General features: G+C 51.0%; 5 protein-coding genes across 5 annotated transcripts; 3 read left to right on the top strand and 2 right to left on the bottom strand.

Annotated features, from left to right (window-relative positions):
• Nucleotides 1–143: 143 nt before the first annotated feature.
• Nucleotides 144–1776, top strand: STEHIDRAFT_120090 (uncharacterized protein). Its single transcript, XM_007302505.1, has 6 exons — nucleotides 144–383; nucleotides 453–732; nucleotides 803–1141; nucleotides 1229–1393; nucleotides 1455–1545; nucleotides 1612–1776. The coding sequence occupies exons 2-3, from the start codon at nucleotides 646–648 to the stop codon at nucleotides 1109–1111; spliced, it is 396 nt and encodes a 131-aa protein (XP_007302567.1). The 5' UTR covers nucleotides 144–383; nucleotides 453–645; the 3' UTR covers nucleotides 1112–1141; nucleotides 1229–1393; nucleotides 1455–1545; nucleotides 1612–1776.
• Nucleotides 1777–3377: 1601 nt separating this feature from the next.
• Nucleotides 3378–4221, top strand: STEHIDRAFT_24788 (uncharacterized protein; the record flags this gene model as incomplete). Its single annotated transcript, XM_007302203.1, has 4 exons — nucleotides 3378–3408; nucleotides 3473–3666; nucleotides 3748–3926; nucleotides 4104–4221. Coding segments are annotated over 4 exons (522 nt in total), but the record flags the coding sequence as incomplete, so codon positions are not given.
• A 6615-nt stretch (nucleotides 4222–10836) lies between these two features.
• STEHIDRAFT_54036 (cora-domain-containing protein) lies at nucleotides 10837–12585 on the bottom strand (the record flags this gene model as incomplete). The annotated part of the gene is made up of 6 exons (XM_007302233.1): nucleotides 10837–10976; nucleotides 11054–11258; nucleotides 11322–11445; nucleotides 11521–11924; nucleotides 11995–12109; nucleotides 12197–12585. The coding sequence occupies 6 exons, from the start codon at nucleotides 12583–12585 to the stop codon at nucleotides 10837–10839; spliced, it is 1377 nt and encodes a 458-aa protein (XP_007302295.1).
• Nucleotides 12586–15385: 2800 nt separating this feature from the next.
• Nucleotides 15386–17270, top strand: STEHIDRAFT_109689 (uncharacterized protein; the record flags this gene model as incomplete). The annotated part of the gene is made up of 7 exons (XM_007302506.1): nucleotides 15386–15500; nucleotides 15610–15632; nucleotides 15690–15785; nucleotides 15857–15922; nucleotides 15979–16325; nucleotides 16610–17061; nucleotides 17200–17270. 7 exons carry the CDS (start codon nucleotides 15386–15388, stop codon nucleotides 17268–17270), a joined length of 1170 nt encoding a protein of 389 aa, XP_007302568.1.
• Nucleotides 17271–17317: 47 nt separating this feature from the next.
• On the bottom strand, nucleotides 17318–18447 carry STEHIDRAFT_146025 (uncharacterized protein). The gene is made up of 5 exons (XM_007302507.1): nucleotides 18337–18447; nucleotides 18135–18277; nucleotides 17969–18049; nucleotides 17765–17891; nucleotides 17318–17701 (listed from the first exon to the last, which is right to left on the bottom strand). Exons 1-5 carry the CDS (start codon nucleotides 18424–18426, stop codon nucleotides 17438–17440), a joined length of 705 nt encoding a protein of 234 aa, XP_007302569.1. The 5' UTR covers nucleotides 18427–18447; the 3' UTR covers nucleotides 17318–17437.
• Between the last annotated feature and the right edge of the window lie 981 nt (nucleotides 18448–19428).

Here is a 19428-nt window from a genome sequence, read left to right on the forward strand (position 1 = left end):
ATGCGTATTTGCAATTAACGGAGGCAAATTTTCGAAGCGTGATGGAGGATGATCTTAGTCCTCAAAGCTCAGGCTCGATTTATCGTTGAGTGCTCAAGGAGCAGTGTCGCTGCGATATTATACGGGATGCATGAGCTGGCTGGTGAAAGAGTGGGGACAATAGGGCTATCTACGCGAGAGTATCGAAGGGCAGCCGCGACTCGCGAGCGGGACATCGGGCTTGCATCGTGTTCAAGCTGCCATCGGGCGGCGAAGTTTCGTTTATCGACATTTGGATGTAGACGAGACAGACTCTGAAATGGCTGGTTGGCGGGTGTCATGACAGTGCAGAGACTTGGATGGCTGGCATGGATGGTGGAGAGAGTAGGTGAAAGTAGGAAGCACTGCGAAAGGGAGGCATTAGATCGAGCGGGGGTGAGAATTACGATGACTGAAGCCCTGTCAGGTCATACCTGGGTGGCCTGGCAGGCCTCGACTCGTTTCGCAGCTGAAGGGTCATTGGATGATAGAGCCATCATCTCTCTGAGTAAGCGAGATGAGAGGACGGATGGATAAAGACAAACGATGGGAGAGGTGTTAACGGTAGATCTGAACCATGAGCAGCTCTCTCATCGATTGTACGTCAAGTGAACACTCAATGAACGAATGGAGGAGCATGACCGTGCACATTGCAGGACAGAAGAACATGTACGACGGTCGTACATCAAACTGACGAGTTGCTCTGAACACGACCTGTCCACATACCCAAACTTGAGCCTCCAAGATTCACAAGTGTGGGCAGTGATGCACGATATGGTCTCACCTGATTCCTATCCTCCGGTGTTTCCTTCGCTACAACGCTCTCGATCCGATCGTCCTGTGCCGATCCAAGCACCAAAACTTCACTCGATCCAGCACATCCCAACTACACACGCCCCAACACCCAGCGACCTTTCCTTCCCACCGATCATCCTGCCATGAATTGCATGCCCGAATGCTGACTCCTGCGACCTGGGAGAAGAGCTCCAAACATCCATCCAACACTCACGAACCCCGCCTCCGACGTCGAACCGCACAATCCACGCGCAAGTGCTTCACGCTTATTGCACGGCTGAGAGACGCGGTCACGTAAGGGTGCCTTCAAATCATGATATTCAACGTCCTGCAACCCAAACGCGGACGAAGAAAAAACATAGAGAGGGTTGGCACGTGAATGAAGCAAAATAGGAGAGAGTTGCGCTGAACGCACCTCCAGAGAAGACGCCTAGCAACCATACAAGAAGCGCGATGAGACCAATGCCCGAGGTATGGCGGTGCGCTCGGAGGCACGAAGGGTTCGTGAGAGGTTGGATGTCAGAGCTGCATCGGTGCAAGGAAGGTCACGATGGAGATTTCTTTCTCGCCGTGGGCTGGGCTACGCGGCATAAATTTAAGTAGTAAGCTTTAGACGCTGCCAAAATGACGTGAGAACGCGCCTGTCTCCACTCAGAAGGAAGCTCCAACTTCTCAAGTCGCGAACTAGGACAGAGAGAGATAAACTCAAGTGGAGAAAGTAGTGCTATAGTCCTAGAGAGGCAGCATAGGCGTGCGTTAGCATCAATAATATATCGAGCGAAAGACGGAGAAAGATACCTATGCAGCTGCTCTCGCACTCAGCGCTCGGAAATCCCGCTATTCCGGCCCAGATCCGGGTGGCGGCCTGCGACGCAAGAACTTCTGCTAGTTGAACGGCGGCAGCAACACTGGCAGAGAGGACGACCTTGAAGGAGGAAACAGGCAAAGAGCAGACAAGAGCGCGTCGATCCGCTTTTTATATCGAGATCTTGCCTTGCCCTGTATCCCGAGCTCTCGGTATCTGTAATCGAATCCTTGTTCGGCGCGGCGGCCCAACATACGGAACGCTCCAGCACTGCTGAACCTTTTCTTGGATCATCAGCGTTCCGAGGGTCCAGGGTCTTGAAGCCGAAGGTCCGACAGCGGTAAACGAGCGAGAGAGAGCTTTGAAGTAGCGCTTGGAATGAACGGGATGATGGAAGAGACTCAAGCCGAGATCAACATGGGCTAGGGTATGGTAAGAGTGCAGTCAAACTCCGACGGGTCCTTCATATGCGATCCGTCACGGTAGAATCATGAGTGAAAGATGGTCCGCGGTTTCTCTCCGACCATCCAATGTGTTGGGACTGAGAGGTGCTCGAGTATACTTCCTTGCCCCCTGCCCAAACGCCCAAAATACCCATGGAAAGAAAAAGTAAAAGAATCGACGTTAGTTGATCTGCTTCTCCAACATTCTCTGAACATCAGATATCACAATCGGAGACGAGCTCGGAAGATCAACGTGGGATGGTTGAACTTCGGACTGGGTGTGGAATACCACACCCGAGGACCAGATCACCAAGTTAGGTCTGTTCCAGGAAGAGCACAGAATGCAGGGCCGTATCGTAAAATCTGTGAGTGACAAATGGCTGAAGTATGCGTGTCTCGGAAGAGCTTGGACATACGGAGCAAAAGGCGTTTGAAGGGGAACAGCTGGACAGGGGTAAGTTGCTTAAGCTTGTGGACGGATAGTTCATGCCCGAATCGGTGCCATCATAGATTCCATCTTCATTCGATTCTGGAACCTGCAAAGTTTACTATCGTAACATCGCGAGCGGTCTGCCATTTCGAAGAGAGAGATAGCGGTACAGGAGGCTGGATCTTCGATTGCAGCATTGCACACTTGTTCCGGTGCTCAGCTTTTGCAACTTAGCGCGATCTTGTGCCACGTGCTATTTCCTACAAGTATTCTCGATGGGCTTTGGAGGAGGTCAGGAGTCCTTGCTTACCAAAATATCAAAGGTACTCGGCGAGAGGCTGAAATTCTGCCAAGTTTTCATCCTTCAAGTTGAGATCAACTCAGTGAGATAGAACAAGTACGACCGTCTCCAGAGCTCGAGGGTAATAGACGCGATCCTGTAGATAACTTCACCAGAGATAATATCAGTTTACAGCTAGCTGCAGCTTCCTTACGTATATACTTATTTCTCGTGAGGAACTGGGGCCCTGAACAAACTGTGAGGAATCGAATTACTAGGTGTGGCGGGAAAAGGTTCGGGCCACCTTGTGGGGCGGAGCACGCGATTACCACGTGCGCAGGCGTCGCTTTAGGGATCTGATGAGGCTTGCGTTCCTTTTCCTTATCCAAACCATCACCTTTCTCACTAACACTTGTCTTTCGCTGTTGTGCGGAGGGTTTGCTGGAAGCAGGTCGAGGGTCGAGAGGTTTGCTGTTTTCTTTGAGTCGCGCGCGGGATGACTTTTGGGTAACAGACGCCTATACAGGTTTTCGCAGAAGAAAGCAGATCAGGAGATTTGTGTATTTAAACATATTCTAACGACCAAAAACCATGGCGTACCAGTTCTCGAGGAAGGGTTGTTTTAAGTGTGGCAATCGTGTGTTTATTCTTTTACTTCTGTGCTTTTATGGAAGTATTAATTACAATGTTATCGACCGCAGTCGGCCACATCGCCGAGAACTGCTCCTCTGAGCAGCGTCTCTGCTACAACTGTCGCCAACCCGGGCATGAGTCGTCTGCTTGCCCTTCGCCCCGTACTGTCTCTAGCAAGCAATGTTATTCGTGCGGAGGCGTCGGTCACATTCAGGCCGAGTGTCCCAGCTTGCGCGTTCAAGGCGGTAATCAGAAATGCTACGTGCGTCGTTTTTGTTATATGGCTGCCCCATTCTTCTGACCTAAGTGTGACCCTTCTACACCACCAATCGTCGCATTACAGAACTGTGGTCGTTTTGGTCACATCGCTCGTGTTTGCCCCGGTGGTGCTGGTCTTCCCGGAGGCCTTGGCGGTGCTATGGGCTTCGCTACTCGTGCTCCACCCCCCGGACGCGGTCTGAACACCTCTGCCCTCCCCCCCGTCAAGTGCTACCGCTGCGGTGGTCCAAACCATATGGCTAGGTAAGCCTTGCCATTCCTCATTGCAAATAATCTCGAAGTCCGTGATCGGCGCACGTCTCTTCTCTATCTGCGCAATTGGCGTCCTTTCTACTTCGGACCCTCACGTCCGTCCTGGTGCCACAAGGAAGGGGATACGGATGGATTATTGACATCTTCTCCTTACGGCGTGGGGTTTAGGGACTGTCTTGCCGCTGCCGGCACGGATGGCGCTGCGATCAACGGTGGAGGAGCTGGCGGAGGCTTCACCAAGAGCAAGACCTGCTACAAATGCCAGCAGGAGGGTCACGTATGTCGCCCTCATGCCTATTCTTCCCATTCTTGGGCTGACCCGTGGATGCACCGTCATTGCAGATTGCCCGTGACTGCCCTGAGAACGCTGAGTACGCTGCTTGAAGTGGGTTTCTTAATTGTAGCAACGGCAGGATCGATGAACCAACACTTGTCTTCTCTTTCTTCCCTTGGTCGGAGGATGGGCATGTTGTGGAACACTATGACGAGCTGTAGTTTTTTCTCACTGCTTGTAATTGCCTGCTGCTGATCTTCTGTGTGCTATGTCGCTGTTATCACAAAATGGTGGCTGTTGGGCGATTGTATTACTATCGTCATCCATCCCTGAATTCACATTTTTTTTATGTGCTTCAAGTCTGTTGGATCGGTTCATTGCTCTGGTAAAGCAGGAGATACACGTAAGGGACGCGCCCCTGTGCCGTCGCTGTGACTGGAACTGACAGATTTTCCGAGGCAGTGATATGATGCATGGGGCGGAGTCGGATCGGAGTGGCGGAGTAGGTCGGGCAAATATCGGACAGGCGTCTCCGCCCCACCGGCAAATTCCGCCTCTGTTGAAAATCATTCTCTTGCAGCTCATGGTCTGCGCGGAGTAACGGGTCACTTTAAAGAGGGGGGTTGACTGGTCGGCACATCTCTCGTAACTTGCTGTTTGCTAACGCGCCACTCTGGCCAGTCATCTCATCTTGGACAGCACGCAATGAGATCTGTGGTAGGCTCACTGCCAACCGGCCATGGTCAGGAGTACACGCTACATCATTGTGCCCTCATACACAAAGCGGTCAGTGCGGATGGCCTCAAGAACTGGGTCAATGGCATCGCATGAGTGTCTTACCCACTACCACCCGGTTTACGATGACTTTCTGCGGGCATGGACGTGCACATATTCGAGCGAAACCTCATAAATAATCGTGATTGAATTATTGCAATTGGGACTGTGCAGCCTCCGGGGATCCTGATCCAAATTGACTATATCTTGGGGTGAGCCCACAGGTGCTGTGGGCAATGCATTCTGATCCGTGCTCATGGATCTAGACGCGTCATCTTATTGCTGGTGTGCATCCTTTCTAGTGTTACATGAGCACCTCGTTATGGGTGCTTCGTCTTACCTTGATGGATGGCATCTCCCATGCGAAGTGCTCGCGTTTGAGACCGTGGGTGTTACGTTGTAGGCCTCTGGCGGACCGTGTTTTATTGAAGGCCCCATGGCCCTGCGCTTACGGACTTGATTCGGTTCCGGGTCAAAGCCCCCTATTTCGAGTTGTTGTCGTATGCGCCTTTCCCTTCACACTACACGCACCTGTCGAGCGTCCTGATGCAGGACTAGCGTTGGCTAATCAGCAATATCGCACCTTTTCGACGTGGTGGTAGCGTGCCATCCTATCTTAGCCTAGGGGAGATAAAAGCGGTTATGGAAGTGTGGTCCGTTCGCCTCTATTGTCTTCGGTTCTTCCGCTTCTAAATGCTGAATAGCTCCGCAGGATATGGTAACCTCAGTTCATTGGATCGTACTGACTTTACTGACCCGCTGACCCTTGCTCGCTTCTGTAGGCCAACCGTGGACGCACCCCAAAAGCTTGATACCCACCACCAATCGACAAAGCTTTTGGTCACTGTCTCTTGGTGAGCTGCTAATCTATTGAAATATCGAAATGACCAGGTACTCATATGTCGTATGTTGGTCATGTCGTTTGGGACTACAATATATGAACGGCCTTCCGCGGCCTGCTCCTCCGAGACATATGCACGCTGCAAACGATCAGACGCACATAGACGCGGCTTCGTGGTGCTATTAGCGGTAAGTTGGAGAGGCTGAGTACAATGGGTCCAGAATGGGTCCAGAGCATACGTCACCGTCTTTGTTTCGTTTCATCGTGTTGATACCGGGATGCACCTGTAACTCCCTGCAACGCGGTTTCTGTCTAATGCGAACAGTACGGTAGACGAGGCGAGGTTCTCCCTGCTGATGGAGGATTGTGGACGGGCATGTGCTCGGGGGGTTATGCTTACTCCTACTGTGCGTTGGTACATCTCCTGGGGCTGCGCTCTACCTGTAGTTTGAAGTGCGCTTCCTACGTCGGACCGGCTCTGTACCAGAACGTGCGGCCAACGCGGCTAGAACATCAAGGAGCTGCATCCTTTCCCTTTCATTCTACTACTCCTTCATGTGGCGCCAGTTTATCTCACGCATCGAGGGCCAATTGTGAAGGCCTTTGCAAAGGTCATCATATCCGAGGCCCTTCTTTCATTCGAGATGCATCCTCAAATTCGACCTCCGACGTGGCCCTGTTCATCGCATATCACTCCCTCCCGAAGACATGAAGCATACACTTAAGGTTAGCAGCTCTTCAGTTCTGACACTTTGGCGCGAACCCATCGATTGTGATCAACTGCTCATAAATTTATCAAGATAGGTGTGCAAAGTGCTGTTTTGAGTTCAACAACAATCGGCCGAGCACCGCGTCGATGGCCATTGAATGGAGGTAGACTGGACTAAGCAAACGGCCTGTGTGCCATTGGCACACCAGAGGAACTAAATCGAGCTTTGATGCGCGGCTAGACGGACCGCAGACACCTCAAAAGCGCAATGCCGTGGCGTAAGGTGAGAAAGGCGGGTGATGTTCGTCCCATTTCTGTTTTACACTGACCCCCAGGCTCGCCGCGGGACGAGTACGGCGAGGACAGTCTTTCAGTATGGCTCGTAATCTTGATCGTGAAAGATAGGTACTTTGATTCTACGCGCTACGTCAATGAGGAGAGGGAGACATCCAAGTTCCTCTTCGGCCTAGAAAACGCTCTTCAGTCTTCCCCGCTCACCCTTCTCCATCTTTACCGTCTTTATTCTCTGCGAGCAGCTGGACAGTCAGATGTCCACAGTTAGACCATCTTCCCCAAAGTTGCTCTGACATGTCTCAATGGATAGCTCGCAATATAACGACTTGTCTGTAGTGACTCACATATATCCCATTCTAGATGTTTCATAAACTACGGACTTCACGATACATGCGTTCCTCGAGTCTGGACCACTGTGAAATGTTCGCCTACGGGGATATTCCTATTTGATCCCTGAGCGAACCACTGAGGGCAAGGCTCTCTTCACAACGTACTACTAAGCGCTACGATCGATTAATCCGCACTACCAGCCTCTAGCTGCTATTTCTGTGGCAAGTTTTCTTCCCCGCCTCGGACACGCGCAATGCACCGGGAGCATTCAATCGAGATCAGCTTTTTCAGATAGTCCGTGAGTACACACGTCAAAGCTGAATGCCGACTGTTCGCGAAGCCGTTCAGAAGTAGCTGAAATTGGTGGGACTTGCGTCGGACCAGGGGTGTGGTCATGTGATTCTGGCATGTGGAATTCCGATACCCTTCATGAAGTTCGCCGCTTTTTCACACACCGCGATCTTCTTTAGGACATCGCTCGGCCTTCTTACAATGCTCCCTACCCATGCGGATCACGTTCACCTATGTAGGACACGAGACCGTCCTTCAGTCTCTATGGTGTCCTCTTTTCGTCTTCCGCCGGGACTCCGAGGCCCATTGAGCATGAGGTCAAGTAGTTCAATTCCGGGCTCGCTATACCTGCATTGACCCGGGTCCAAAACGACTTTCTTTGAAGCTAACATTGCTCACCATTCCTATTCCGGGGTGGCTCAATTTTTGTGCCCACGGCGAAGTTCTTCTGTCGTCGAAATATCATCGCACTCTAATACATAGGTTCTAATAAGTGAGTGCTATCTTCAAGATTCCGTTGGATGACTTGTGTGCCTGGACTGGTTTCATATTTCCTGGATTATTACCCTTCAATGCGTTCAGAGGAGTACACTATCTGATGATCTTACCGAAATAGATTGAGGCCTTGGCTAATCGATAGACCCCGTGAAGTGTGGACTCATGTTTTTCTCTTTTGGCAGCCGCCCGTCCGGTACCACCTTTTTGGACTTCAGTCCGTGGATATCCCTGCGCATATCGTGTGTTTTGATCAGCAACTTTGACTCCGGAAGAAGAATGACGGCGATTACACGATTGGTCGACTGAGGTAGCCCCGCTCCCACAGGGTTCACATCCGACACTCGCAGAAGTATAAAGCTCGCCTTCCATGTCAAGGTGAAAGAGCAACGGCCTGTCTCAGTCCACTACGCTGTACGTCCCTCAAGTGCACTTCAATAAATTCAAATAATACTGATTCCCCAACTTCATACTCTAGCATTTTCTTTCCGCACCCATCTTCGCTTGGTCGTCGTTCCATACGCTTCTTGTGAGGTTGAACGGGGAGATCACCATTGGTCCGCTCTCTTCCTTTTAGTGCACTCTGGTTATATACTAATTGTTGCTTTATATAATAGGCTGGAATCCGTAGACGACCTCTCCACTCAGCCTATCAAGAAGCGGGATGCGAGCAGCCGCGGATGAACATCCCAGGTGGGCGATCTTCTTTTGTGTCGTCGCTGCTTGCAATTTTCTTCCATTTTGCTCTATACGAGACTGATACTATATGATTAACAATTAGACGGGTCTCCACGGACAGTACCTTGTCAGTATCCGTGGATCCGGTTTCTTCCCCACGTTTGCACGCATGTACAAATGGATCTTCAGTTATGCACATCATTCCTTCTCAATTGAGCCCATATGAGACTGTGACATTGTAAGCACGGACACCGGAAGCCTAATATCGACTGCGTCCATCAATGGATAAACTATGGTATTTTCTATGTCGGGCTAGCCTATATTTCCTTCCTCTCTTCCCTTATCTCAGATCTGTGCACTCGCAATTGTGCAGCCTTGCCACTGGGCCCGGCGCGCTGAAGAGTCAGAACATTGTACCTTTATCCATGCGCTATCTCACTTTGATGGACGTGGCTGACGAACTCTCAACCTACGCATGGAAGGCGCAGTTTTCTATCGATCTCGACAATATAACGCGAAACCATGCGGGTCGCAGGTGCCACATGTACATACTTCGATCCTACGCCACTCGGCATCTGCCCTCCATAACACCCCTAACCCTACACCGCCGGGCGTGCTAATCCTCGGCACGGCCCCCATCCGAAATACCCCGGGATAGGGACGCTGCGACCATGTGCGATCCCGGCACCGATACCATAACGAGGATTTTCGAAATTGATGTTCCAGGCTTGTCCGGCAGCCCGTGCAACAGGGCTTTTCGAAAAGGTTGTCCCAAGGTTGCAACGTCCTCCCCTCTACGTATCCGCTTAGTCAGCCGCTCCCTACCGCCTTCAGAAAGCTCTGACGACTGCATATGCCCAAGTCGCGTTCTCCTTGGGTAGCTCATCCTTCCCCGCCTCATTGAGTGTCATATACCACTCATGTAAGTACTATCCATTTAGTAGATACCTGCTACGTATTTATTTCGACCATCTGTCCCTCCAGTCCGTCTTCTATACCCTTGGAAAAAACCGCAGCGGATGAACGTATTCAAGGTGTCTCGCTAGTTGTGTACGCCTCTATGGTCTAGTGGTTTCGCTATAGGTTTGTTCTGTGCCCGACCGTGGTTTTAGGCCGCGTGTTCAATTCTTGCCGCGGGCAACCAGCATTTTGGGTGTTTGGCGGCTTGGCGGGAACCCTCGCAGTGCCCCATGGACAACCTTGGTACAACCTTGGCCGGCAACATCGGATCAGGGTCCGTCCGAAAAACCCCGGAACAGTATCGTGTCTGGCCTGTGACAACGTGCCGCCCGGCCGACCCTGTTACAAGGCTTCCGCCCTCCGGCGGTGTAAGACCGGGTCCCGGAATGTTGACCTTGTATCCGAAGCTTGGCCGCGTCTTGTCGTTCTGCCCACCGCAACTCACCCTTAGCTTTCGAATTCACGCTCTCCTGGATTGTATTTAGCAAGGGAAATCTATAGCTTGTACATCGGATCGACCACGATATCCGTCTTCTCTCCCACGTACTTCTATACTCTTTCTGTTTCGGTGTCGTGTTTGTGTCGATATTCCGCCAGTGCTTCGCCCGGCGTATCCGCCAGTCTTACCGCTGAGTAGTTCTGTTTTTGAAGTCCTCAGTCTTACCTGCATAGCTTTGAATTTTGTGCTCGAGATGTATTTCTTCGCAGTCTGTATCAAAGCCATTTCTTGTCCTGACGATCATCCGAGTTTTCCAGTCTTCCATCCATTTCAGAGCACCGAGGGCGAACCCCACGCCGCACAAGCTGTAACCTGCGCCACATCCCCGGCAAATACATACCCTCGAGCTCACTTCGTCGACAAGAGCACTTCGAAGAACCACTTCGGGATGTAGAAAGGGAGTTACAAGGAAGATGAAAGAACGCGTGAATGTATGATGCTCTATGAACCTATGATGAACCAGCCTATGTCCGAGAAGAGTAGAAGACGAGTAATCGACAGCCCAGGAAGAGAGAAAAAGTATGATAAAAATATTGTACTGAGCTACGTGGGTGAGCGAGGCGCGAAATTCGGGACACTGATGAGGGGAACGTGGAAGTAGAAGTACAGATATGCTATTGATTGAAATGCTGGAAACCCGAACGGTTGGATGTTGAGTATTACCACGGTGAAAAGATGCAGTTCTATGGTGTACGACGTGCGTGAAAATGACTTGAGAACATGAAAAGAGACAAGCCAGGTAGAGAACATGTTCGTCTATTTGCCGACCATGAAACGATAGGTAGTGTATCCACCCACGATGGCGAAAGCCGCTAGGGCAGCGATGATGGACCCGAACCATGCATAACCAGTTGCAATGTCTTGCCCCGGAACGTGGACGTTCATACCCCAGAGACCTGCGCCACAGGATGGTCAGCCTCGCCGTCTCCACCCCGAGGTTGTAATAGGATGTTTGGAAAGAAGGGATGCTCACCGGTGACCAAGTTCATGGGGATAAGTATCGTACCCAGGGCTGTTAATTTCGAAAGCACATCGTTGATCTGGTTGTTCGCATCCGTCATCTCGATGGAGATTTGAGCAAGGTAATTGGAGTGAGACCGGGAGAGGATTTTTTCGTAGTGGTTCAAGTTTTGGGTCATGGTGATCAAATGGTCTTGGATGTCGGAGAGATAAAGACCCTGCGGGAAGACGAAAGCGAGTGTTCAGCACGAGAATAAAACGATACCAGCGGGGATGCGTACAATATCCGACGTAGGCGCAACTTTCCAGTTCTCGTTGCATCGCTTCGCGAGACCTTTGACAACATCGGCCTTATTGCCCATCAGTCGTAGCAGACCCATGACCTTCTTCCGACATGTGCCAATTCTGTTTAGGTGAAATCAGCATTCACCGCACGGAGAACCCACACAAAAGTAGTAGCAGAGATCTGGTACCACTCACCTTCTCAACATATCACTCTGCTCCGCCTCCTTCAAAATCAACACCAACTCATCAATACTATCGACCTCATACTCAATACTCTGAATCAACGGCCCAAACGCATCCGTAATATCATCGATGAGCGCGTAACTGATCCAATCGCTCGTCACACTAATATAATCCTTCAACTGCTTAATCCGCCGCCTCACATTCTGTGGATGTGGCGTAGGCCGGAAATGGAAGGAGAGGATACCCTCGCGGAAGACGATGATGTACATGTTGAGGGGCTCGAGGTAGGTCGGGCTGTAGGGATCTTGGTCGAAGGAGCGGAAACAGACGAGGTAATAGGTTCGGAAGAGCTCGATCTTTTCGCGGGCTTCTTCCATCTGGATATCTTCTGTTGTGAGAGGATGGATGTTGAAGACCTACCAGATACCACGCCACATGCCACATGTTAGCGGTAATGTCAACCACCAAACAGAAAGTCAAGATTACCTGGCTGAGCATCTTCATCTCTTCGTCCGTCGGTGACAATACGTCTAACCACCAAGTATGAAGTTCTGGATCCCCAGCGCCACCGGGACCTCTATCATTCAACGCCGTCTTCGAACTACCATTCCCATTCACCCCATTGATAAACGCAGGCGATGTCGACCCGCTCCCATGGCCTCCACCCGCATCGCTCCCCACTCCGGACGCGAGCCCACTCCCACCCGCCGCAGTAAACAGTTCCTCGAAAGTCTGCCCTTCCGCTGGTAACTCACTCAAGCTCCTCGCGTGTATTGTCGCCGATAGTAAATTCGAGTAAAACGAGAATCGATACGGTCGGTCGTGGCCCAGTCCCAGTCCCGTACCCGGATCCGCGCCAGAAGCAGCCCCAGCACCTGTACCCGAAGCCGAGCCACCCGCGACACCCGTACTTGCGCCCGCAGGTGGAGGTATCGGTATGCCCAAGGTATCCGGAATATTCTCATACGACGAGACTGCGCTGAGGATCGCTCCGCCGCTTCCTCCCTGAAAGAGATGTGGCGCTCTCGTGAACGAAGGTGGAGGAGCCCCAGCCGCACCTCCTTCAAATAAGGCCATCTTTCCGCCTAGCCGTCGTGGTGCACTGTTACTCTGGCTGAGTTTGCGTTGTCGTGCAGGTCTGGGGAGTGGGATCTTGAAGTCGCCTGGCCCACTCGAAGCAGAAGCACCGTTGGCTTCGGCTGCAGCATCGCTCGTTGCTGGCACTGGGTTTCGTTGGCGTAGCGTTGGCGTATGCGCAGAACTCGTCAGCCCAAACTTCTCCTTCTCCTTGTGAGCGAAATCCTCCATATGCTTGAAATGGAATGTCGACTGAGCCTGTACGAGCGGTGGCTGATACATCGGAAGGCCCGGGTCGGATCGTCGTGCTTGGTCCAGTGAGACGAGGAGATCTGGTTCGTGACCTTGACTGAGGTGGGGCATCCGTAGATCTTCCGGTGTTGGTGTACGCTGGTAAACCTCCTCTCTGACTTCGTCGATCACGCTCGGAGGCCCAGCCCCTCTCGCCGCATCGAGCTCTTGTTCTTCTTGTTCCGAAAAAGCTGGGAATATTTCCGGTGACCTATCAGGCCCAACGAGATTTGTGTGGGAATGTGAGCTGGAATGTGGGTGCGGATGCGGATGGGAGAGTAGGTCTTCGCGGTCACGATCTCGGATTGCAAGTGGGGTAGTCGTAGGTGATGTGGAAACGTTGGATTCACGACGCGCGCGTTGTAGGTGCAGTGCCATGTCGACGTCAAGAGTTCGTTGGCGCTCGCGGACTTCGGGGTCTAGAGGGTTGAAGTTGCGACTGAGGGTGGGTGAATGCCGATGGTGTTCGTTTTCGGATCCTGAGGCATTTCGTAGGCGTGTTGGTGAGGTGTCGCGGTCGGAGGTATAAGACTTTGGCGAGGAGGAGAGGGTGGGTGTGAGTGGTGAGGACATGACTATCTGCTAAGATGAAAGGCGCAGAAGTTGCATGTTAGCGTATAGCGCAGGCAGTTGTGACGTTGAATGCACAAATGGGGATTACTGTCGCATATCACCAAATACAGTAGCATCAGGGTACACGCGCACGACAGAAAGCATTGTCGCTGTTGATCGTGAGCGACAGGAATTGTATGCAAATCGTGGTGTCCTTTGCGGCGTATCGCGAGTATGATGGAACACTGTGTGGCGTGTAGCCATTCATCATACGGAACTACTGTTTCAGGCCAAGCTAAGTAGGCCCAAAAAATAATCAAATTAAACTGCTGGACATCATGGAGCGTCTAAACAGCAAAATAGCGGCTGGTCTCCGGAAACGATGCTCGGATAGACTCGCAGAGTGGTATTGGGCCACACGGAAGCCATGTGCACGGCAGCATTGAACACCTCGATCTGTACTCAGTAGAGCAGCGCCCTGCAAGTGAGTGAGCCATATGTTCCTCCGATAACGGCCTGCCTTGTCTACACTGCTCCATGTCCCCTTGAACCGCAACTCTAGTCAGCCATTACAGCCGACCTTGGACCACCGATCCGCCCGTCCTGCTCATTCCCCAACTCATCACATCCAGAGGGCATGGAAACCACAAAACTATAAACATTTGTAGAGGCCACTGTCGCTCTTGTGTCCCCAAAGAGTTCGTGTGTCCTACCCTGTGGACGCTCCACGCATTCTATCCCACAGCACTCCTTCTATTCTCCGATCTGTCATTCCGAAGACCACGTACCTTTAACGACTAGACAGAAATCTTAGTATGTCCTTCAACCGATACGGCGGTGTCGACAGCGCTTGGTTAAGCACTTGAATGTTCGGTGTTTCACCTCTGGTGGTCTGCGACTGCGTTGTCGTATCGCTGGCCTCGAACGAGCCGAAATTGGTAAAAATTTTCGTACTGATATCGGAAATTGTGAGCAACGACTTCTCTACGAAGAAGAGGTGGAATAAGTCGTACCTGCTCAAGAGGAAAATGAACTGTACGATGCTCGCCACCTTCGCCGACAAGAAATTTGGGTGGAAGAGCAGCAAGCGGAAGCGCATACAGATCCGGCCTTTCGGTTACGTCATCCGAATCCGGCCCGGACCACGCGAGCCATGTTCACTTCCAAGAAATGCGGTTTTTTTTGATTTTCATGACCACCATGATGCTGGACTCGTCCACACAACTTCGACCCCCACAACTCCCATCTTCGCTGAACTTTTTTTTCGCTTGTCTCGATGCTTACGCTCAAAGCTGTTCTGCGACTATCAGACTGAATCGTGATATAGCTCATATCTATGGTTTCTGTCGTGCGACACAAGTGGCCGAGTCACCGCTCCTCACAGCTCCGAGTCATCCTGTTCATCAGGATCTCTCAGCTACTCCTGCGTACTTTTATGATACGCATGTAAACAGTCTTATACCAGGGGGAAGGTATGATACCACTCGATCAACTAGCATTGATCAAGAATGTTAGCACAGTGGCCCGCGTCAGCATTCTCGTATCGCGACTTGAAGCGCTACAGCCTGCCAGTGGCCGTGGGTGCTTGCTTTCTGGCCCCAGGCTGGTTATACCGCATCTCCGGCACGGCTATAGATAATCTAGTCGTGGAATGATGCTGGTCGCTCTTGGGACTTGTTTTGGTCGTTCTTATGTTTTTAGGTGATCCTGTAAAATGTTGACTGATGCGCTCAGTGGCTTTGAAGCGTGAAATCATGATGCGCAATTATTCCTGGGAGTGCAAACATACACGAACTCCACATAACGATCTTTGATATTGCCTCCTTGCTGCTACATCATACACTCTGATGCCTCACCATCCGGTATTATCAGTTCAACGTCCGACGCCACGAAGGTTATAGCATCGCAGTATCATCAGGGGGGAAAAGGCCCACCCAACCTCCGAAGACTGCTCAGAATGGCTCAGGACGGCTCGAACTCTGCAGTCCCTGGACAGACCCAGGATCCAACAGAACAGTGCTCGTATCTGCTCAGCAGTATCGTTGTACTGTGCATTGAAACAGGTCTGTACGGTGAGTCTATAACTACACGGGGGTGAAAATATCAGAGCACTTATTCATACCACTCGTACTTGTAAGCCATCTCTATGGTCATCTTTGCTGTATCGACATACCTTCTCAGGTAATGTTGCAACACATAGATCAGTGAGTTGGAGTGGTCTTACAAAACGTCTTTGAAGTTTCACCGGCCATCGCTCCAAGCCTGGCTGCACGATGTGGCTAGCCACTGGGATTATGTTTGCTGTCTCTTCATCTCATTACGCCGTCACTTGGCTCACAACTATCACATCCAACAAAGTGAGTCAGTTCAGTTGCGCGCGGTTTACGTCGGTGTGCTAATGACGTGTATATCGACCCTACCTGCGAAGCTTTCATCGATCGAGGTATCTTCAAGTCAGTTGGGAACTGCTCTGCAATTCCTGCCTGTGATCAACGTCAGTCCCGGCCCTTGATTTGGCCGCCGTGGAAGATGATGACAATGATATTGCAGTATGTCTTCAGTGACCTGATTGTTCTCTGGAGAGCTTGGGTTCTGTGGGACCGTGATATCTCTCCGCGAGTCATGGGCTTCTTCGTTTTCATCTGGGCTGGCACGATGGGTAACGAGCTTCTGTCATCTCAAATATCATCCAGGAACTCACTCGCACACACCATCATAGTGACAGCGATAGCTTGTGCCGAAACGACCAATACAGACTCATTCGTCTCCGGGACAGGTCTTAGTGCTTTCGAAGATGGTAAAACAGGAACAAACAGGACGTACAGCCAGTGGTTCGTGTGGGGAATGTCATTATCGGCGAACGTGATGGGCACTGGGTTGATCGGATTCAAAGCTTGGTATGTTACTCCTATATACCCACATGTCTCCCGTCAAAGTTGATATATTACTACGTTCCTTGCTTAAAGGCGACATAGATCATCAATCAGAGCATACTTTGAAGGAAGAGAAGGTCCGAGTAGAATTCAAGCCCTGCTGTATATCTTGACAGAGTCGGGTCTCATCTATTGTGGCGTATGGGTGGGCCACACTTTTTGTTCTATTTGCAGTCCACACTGAAACTCTTACCTCGAAAGGTTGTATACATAGCCAGCCAAGTGAATGCGCTCTATTTGCATAGAAGTACCTCTGGAGACGAAGACCCCGACCAGCCAGTCTTCATATTCGCCGCCGTGATGCCGGTAGTCCTCGTCCAGGTATCAGTGAGCGGCTCCTCTTTCGTCCTACCTATCAGTTCACATCTCAACAGAGATGTCCAGGGAATCTATCCTACGGCCATAGTTGTCCTCGTCGCTCTCCACAAAACCCTTCGGGACATGACAGCATCTCAACAGGATACACCTACACAGGCGTTAGAGTTTGCGATGCGAAACGTCCCATCATCAGTCGTCTCGCGAATGATCGGTTTAAGAACAAGACAGTCCATCCAGCCCTCCGCTGTTCATATCAGTTTCGATCAGGCCGGCAGTGGCGACTTCGAAAGTAGCGTTGGTCTCACTAGAACTTCGGATACTGCTGTACTGGACGGACATGCCATAGTCGGACAAATAGAAGACGAAGAGGCTATGGTCAGCGGTAGGTTCGACAGAGTAGAGAGATAACTCAACCGTGTGGGCGGACAAATGTAATATATATAATGTGAGAAGGAGGCGTCCGCAAGTCGTGTGCTATAGATATTATCGTCATAGCACCCATTGGGGATGTTCTCCACAGGCGCCTACCGCCACACTCAAAAGTACCCACTGACGGTCATCATAGTCATTTCTAACGATCGCTGGGAATGATGTCGGAAGAGCGTGGCATTCGGTCAATACAAATGATATAGTAGGCAGGCAGAGGTATTCTTAAGTAATTGTCCGAGACGTCCAATATCGGTACAACCAGGCGGATACAGGTGCATATAAGGAGTATAAATAGTCACGAGCGATGGTCAGAAGCTGCTGCACGCCGTTCAGGTAGTCCTTGGTTGTAACAACAACGAGCCCTCGCTCTTTGTCTTCGATCCATCGTACATCCCATACACACCCTCCGGGAGCTCGTCCTCGTTCAACACGCCACACCATTCCTTCGCGTTGACAGCTAGTAGGGAGAGGACCACGATGTATTCGACGCCCATCTCCAGAGCGTAGAATTCGATCTTTGTGGCGGAAGATGTTGAGATGTCGGAGGAGGAGGGGTTGAACGAACGGTACAGGCGATATGCGAAGGGAATTACCTGGCCATGACACATCGTAAACAACAAGTGGAGAGAGGGTTTTAGTGAAGCTCAGGGACTCACCAGGCATAAAGATGTAAGACAGAGCCACAAGGAGGTGGATCGGGGAAGCCGAGGTCGCATTGTTAGTACGGCATTATATACCGTTAGCAAAACAAGTATGGCGGCGGTCGTGATTGACGACGCTTCTCTGCGACAATGAAAGATGAAGACAAATCCGTTGGCATAAAGTAAATGAAGAGACAGCGAGAACATGGATAAGCGCACCTGAAGGTTTGGACCGTGTCTGCTGTGTCCGACGCTGTCAGACCCTTGGAGTATTCTGAGGCAGAAACGGTGCCTAGTGCACTAGTGATCGAAAAATATATTGCACGACATAATAAGACATCTGCAATCCGATATATGACGTGTGATGGCAGCGAATTTGACCTACGCAGCGGCAACGAGGACAACGTCAAGGACATGAACAACATGGTGTTTGGCGTGCGTCGTCCACCCCGTTCCCCTCAGTTCGTGGAAAACGGTCAAATGGGATAGAGTGAATGCTGGCATGATATAGCAAGTGCTCAGAAGCAGCTATGAACACGTTCGCTAGTGAGCACTTCTTTTTGGGCGTATCAGAGAATGAGAAATACCTGCTGGGCGATGAGGAGACCCTTGCTGAAGGAATTCTCTTCCAGTAACGCCCCGCGAAAATTTACTGCACCCACGAAGCGCAGTATCATAGTCACAACACGAAGTATTGTGAACAGCAGCAGCGGAAGGTAAGCGGTCCACATTCGTCGTGGTCGGCGATACTGAGCGACCATGCGAGTCGAGCAAAGTACGAGGGCGATCAGATAAAGCAAGATAAAGACGTTTGAAACAACAAAGTCTTGGGAGACAGTTGGGAGGCCACCATCGAGAGAGTTCCAGACGGAAGTACTAGCGAACGATGATGAGTTCGTCGTGGTGTAGTCTGAGTCGGCCATGGGGACTTGAGAGCTTGAAGACGGGGGAAGAAATCGGGGAGGGGGTACACATTGTCGACGACATTTCAACCTTATATTTGGGGCACCCAGAAGGGTACGTGAGGGTGCAAAACGTATAAGCAATGGCGGTTCGCCTGCGGGGCTGCGCGAGACTGTGATCGTATTTTCGGAACCCTGAAAAGGCAATGTTGAAAGTGTCCGGTGCGTGGGAATTTCGGTGGCGTTTCAACGTCTGTCTATTTCTGGAATCTCTCTTTTTGCAGCTTTCTGCCACATCTTCGACTCCTCCTCTGGCGTTCCATATCCACTGACTTATATATGCTTATATGCTCATAGGCGTACGTTCCTTCACAACTGAGGGCGAGGTAATCCGTCATGGTACAGCCTAGTTTCGGCTACGAATAAATGATGGGATACTAAAGTAGCACTGCATCTCCTCGTTACCCGAGCCCTGTGTCTGGGTTTGACTGCCTCCAGCCTACTTGGGCAGCCTCCATGGCCTTGAAGGTGCGGAATCTCACAAGACCAAGTCAGGGTGCTCTGCTTACCAGGCGCTACCGTGTATTTGGCATACATTCCTCGTATTGTTTTTGTTGGATCCTGAATAGATCTTGGTATCGACCTCTGGAAGGCCCTCTAGTATCAATGAACGCGTCTATGTACTAAGTATTATGGGTCTTGATGTGTATATACGATAGGTTTACCATATCCCCGTGATAGGTACGAACAATCTTGGACATTGGTGGCCTGGAGCAG

This window comes from Stereum hirsutum (assembly GCF_000264905.1).
Source record: "Stereum hirsutum FP-91666 SS1 unplaced genomic scaffold STEHIscaffold_5, whole genome shotgun sequence".
Taxonomy (NCBI): Eukaryota; Fungi; Basidiomycota; class Agaricomycetes; order Russulales; family Stereaceae; genus Stereum; species Stereum hirsutum.

Coding starts and splice junctions, on each gene's coding strand:
- STEHIDRAFT_120090 (XM_007302505.1), top strand. CDS start 646: ATGGAGGAGCATGACCGTGCACATTGCAGGACAGAAGAACATGTACGA. Junction 733..802: donor CGAGTTGCTCTGAACACGAC/CTGTCCACATAC, acceptor ATATGGTCTCAC/CTGATTCCTATCCTCCGGTG.
- STEHIDRAFT_146025 (XM_007302507.1), bottom strand. CDS start 18,426: ATGATACTGCGCTTCGTGGGTGCAGTAAATTTTCGCGGGGCGTTACTG. Junction 17,892..17,968: donor GACACGGTCCAAACCTTCAG/GTGCGCTTATCC, acceptor TCATTGTCGCAG/AGAAGCGTCGTCAATCACGA. Junction 17,702..17,764: donor GTCTTACATCTTTATGCCTG/GTGAGTCCCTGA, acceptor TGTCATGGCCAG/GTAATTCCCTTCGCATATCG.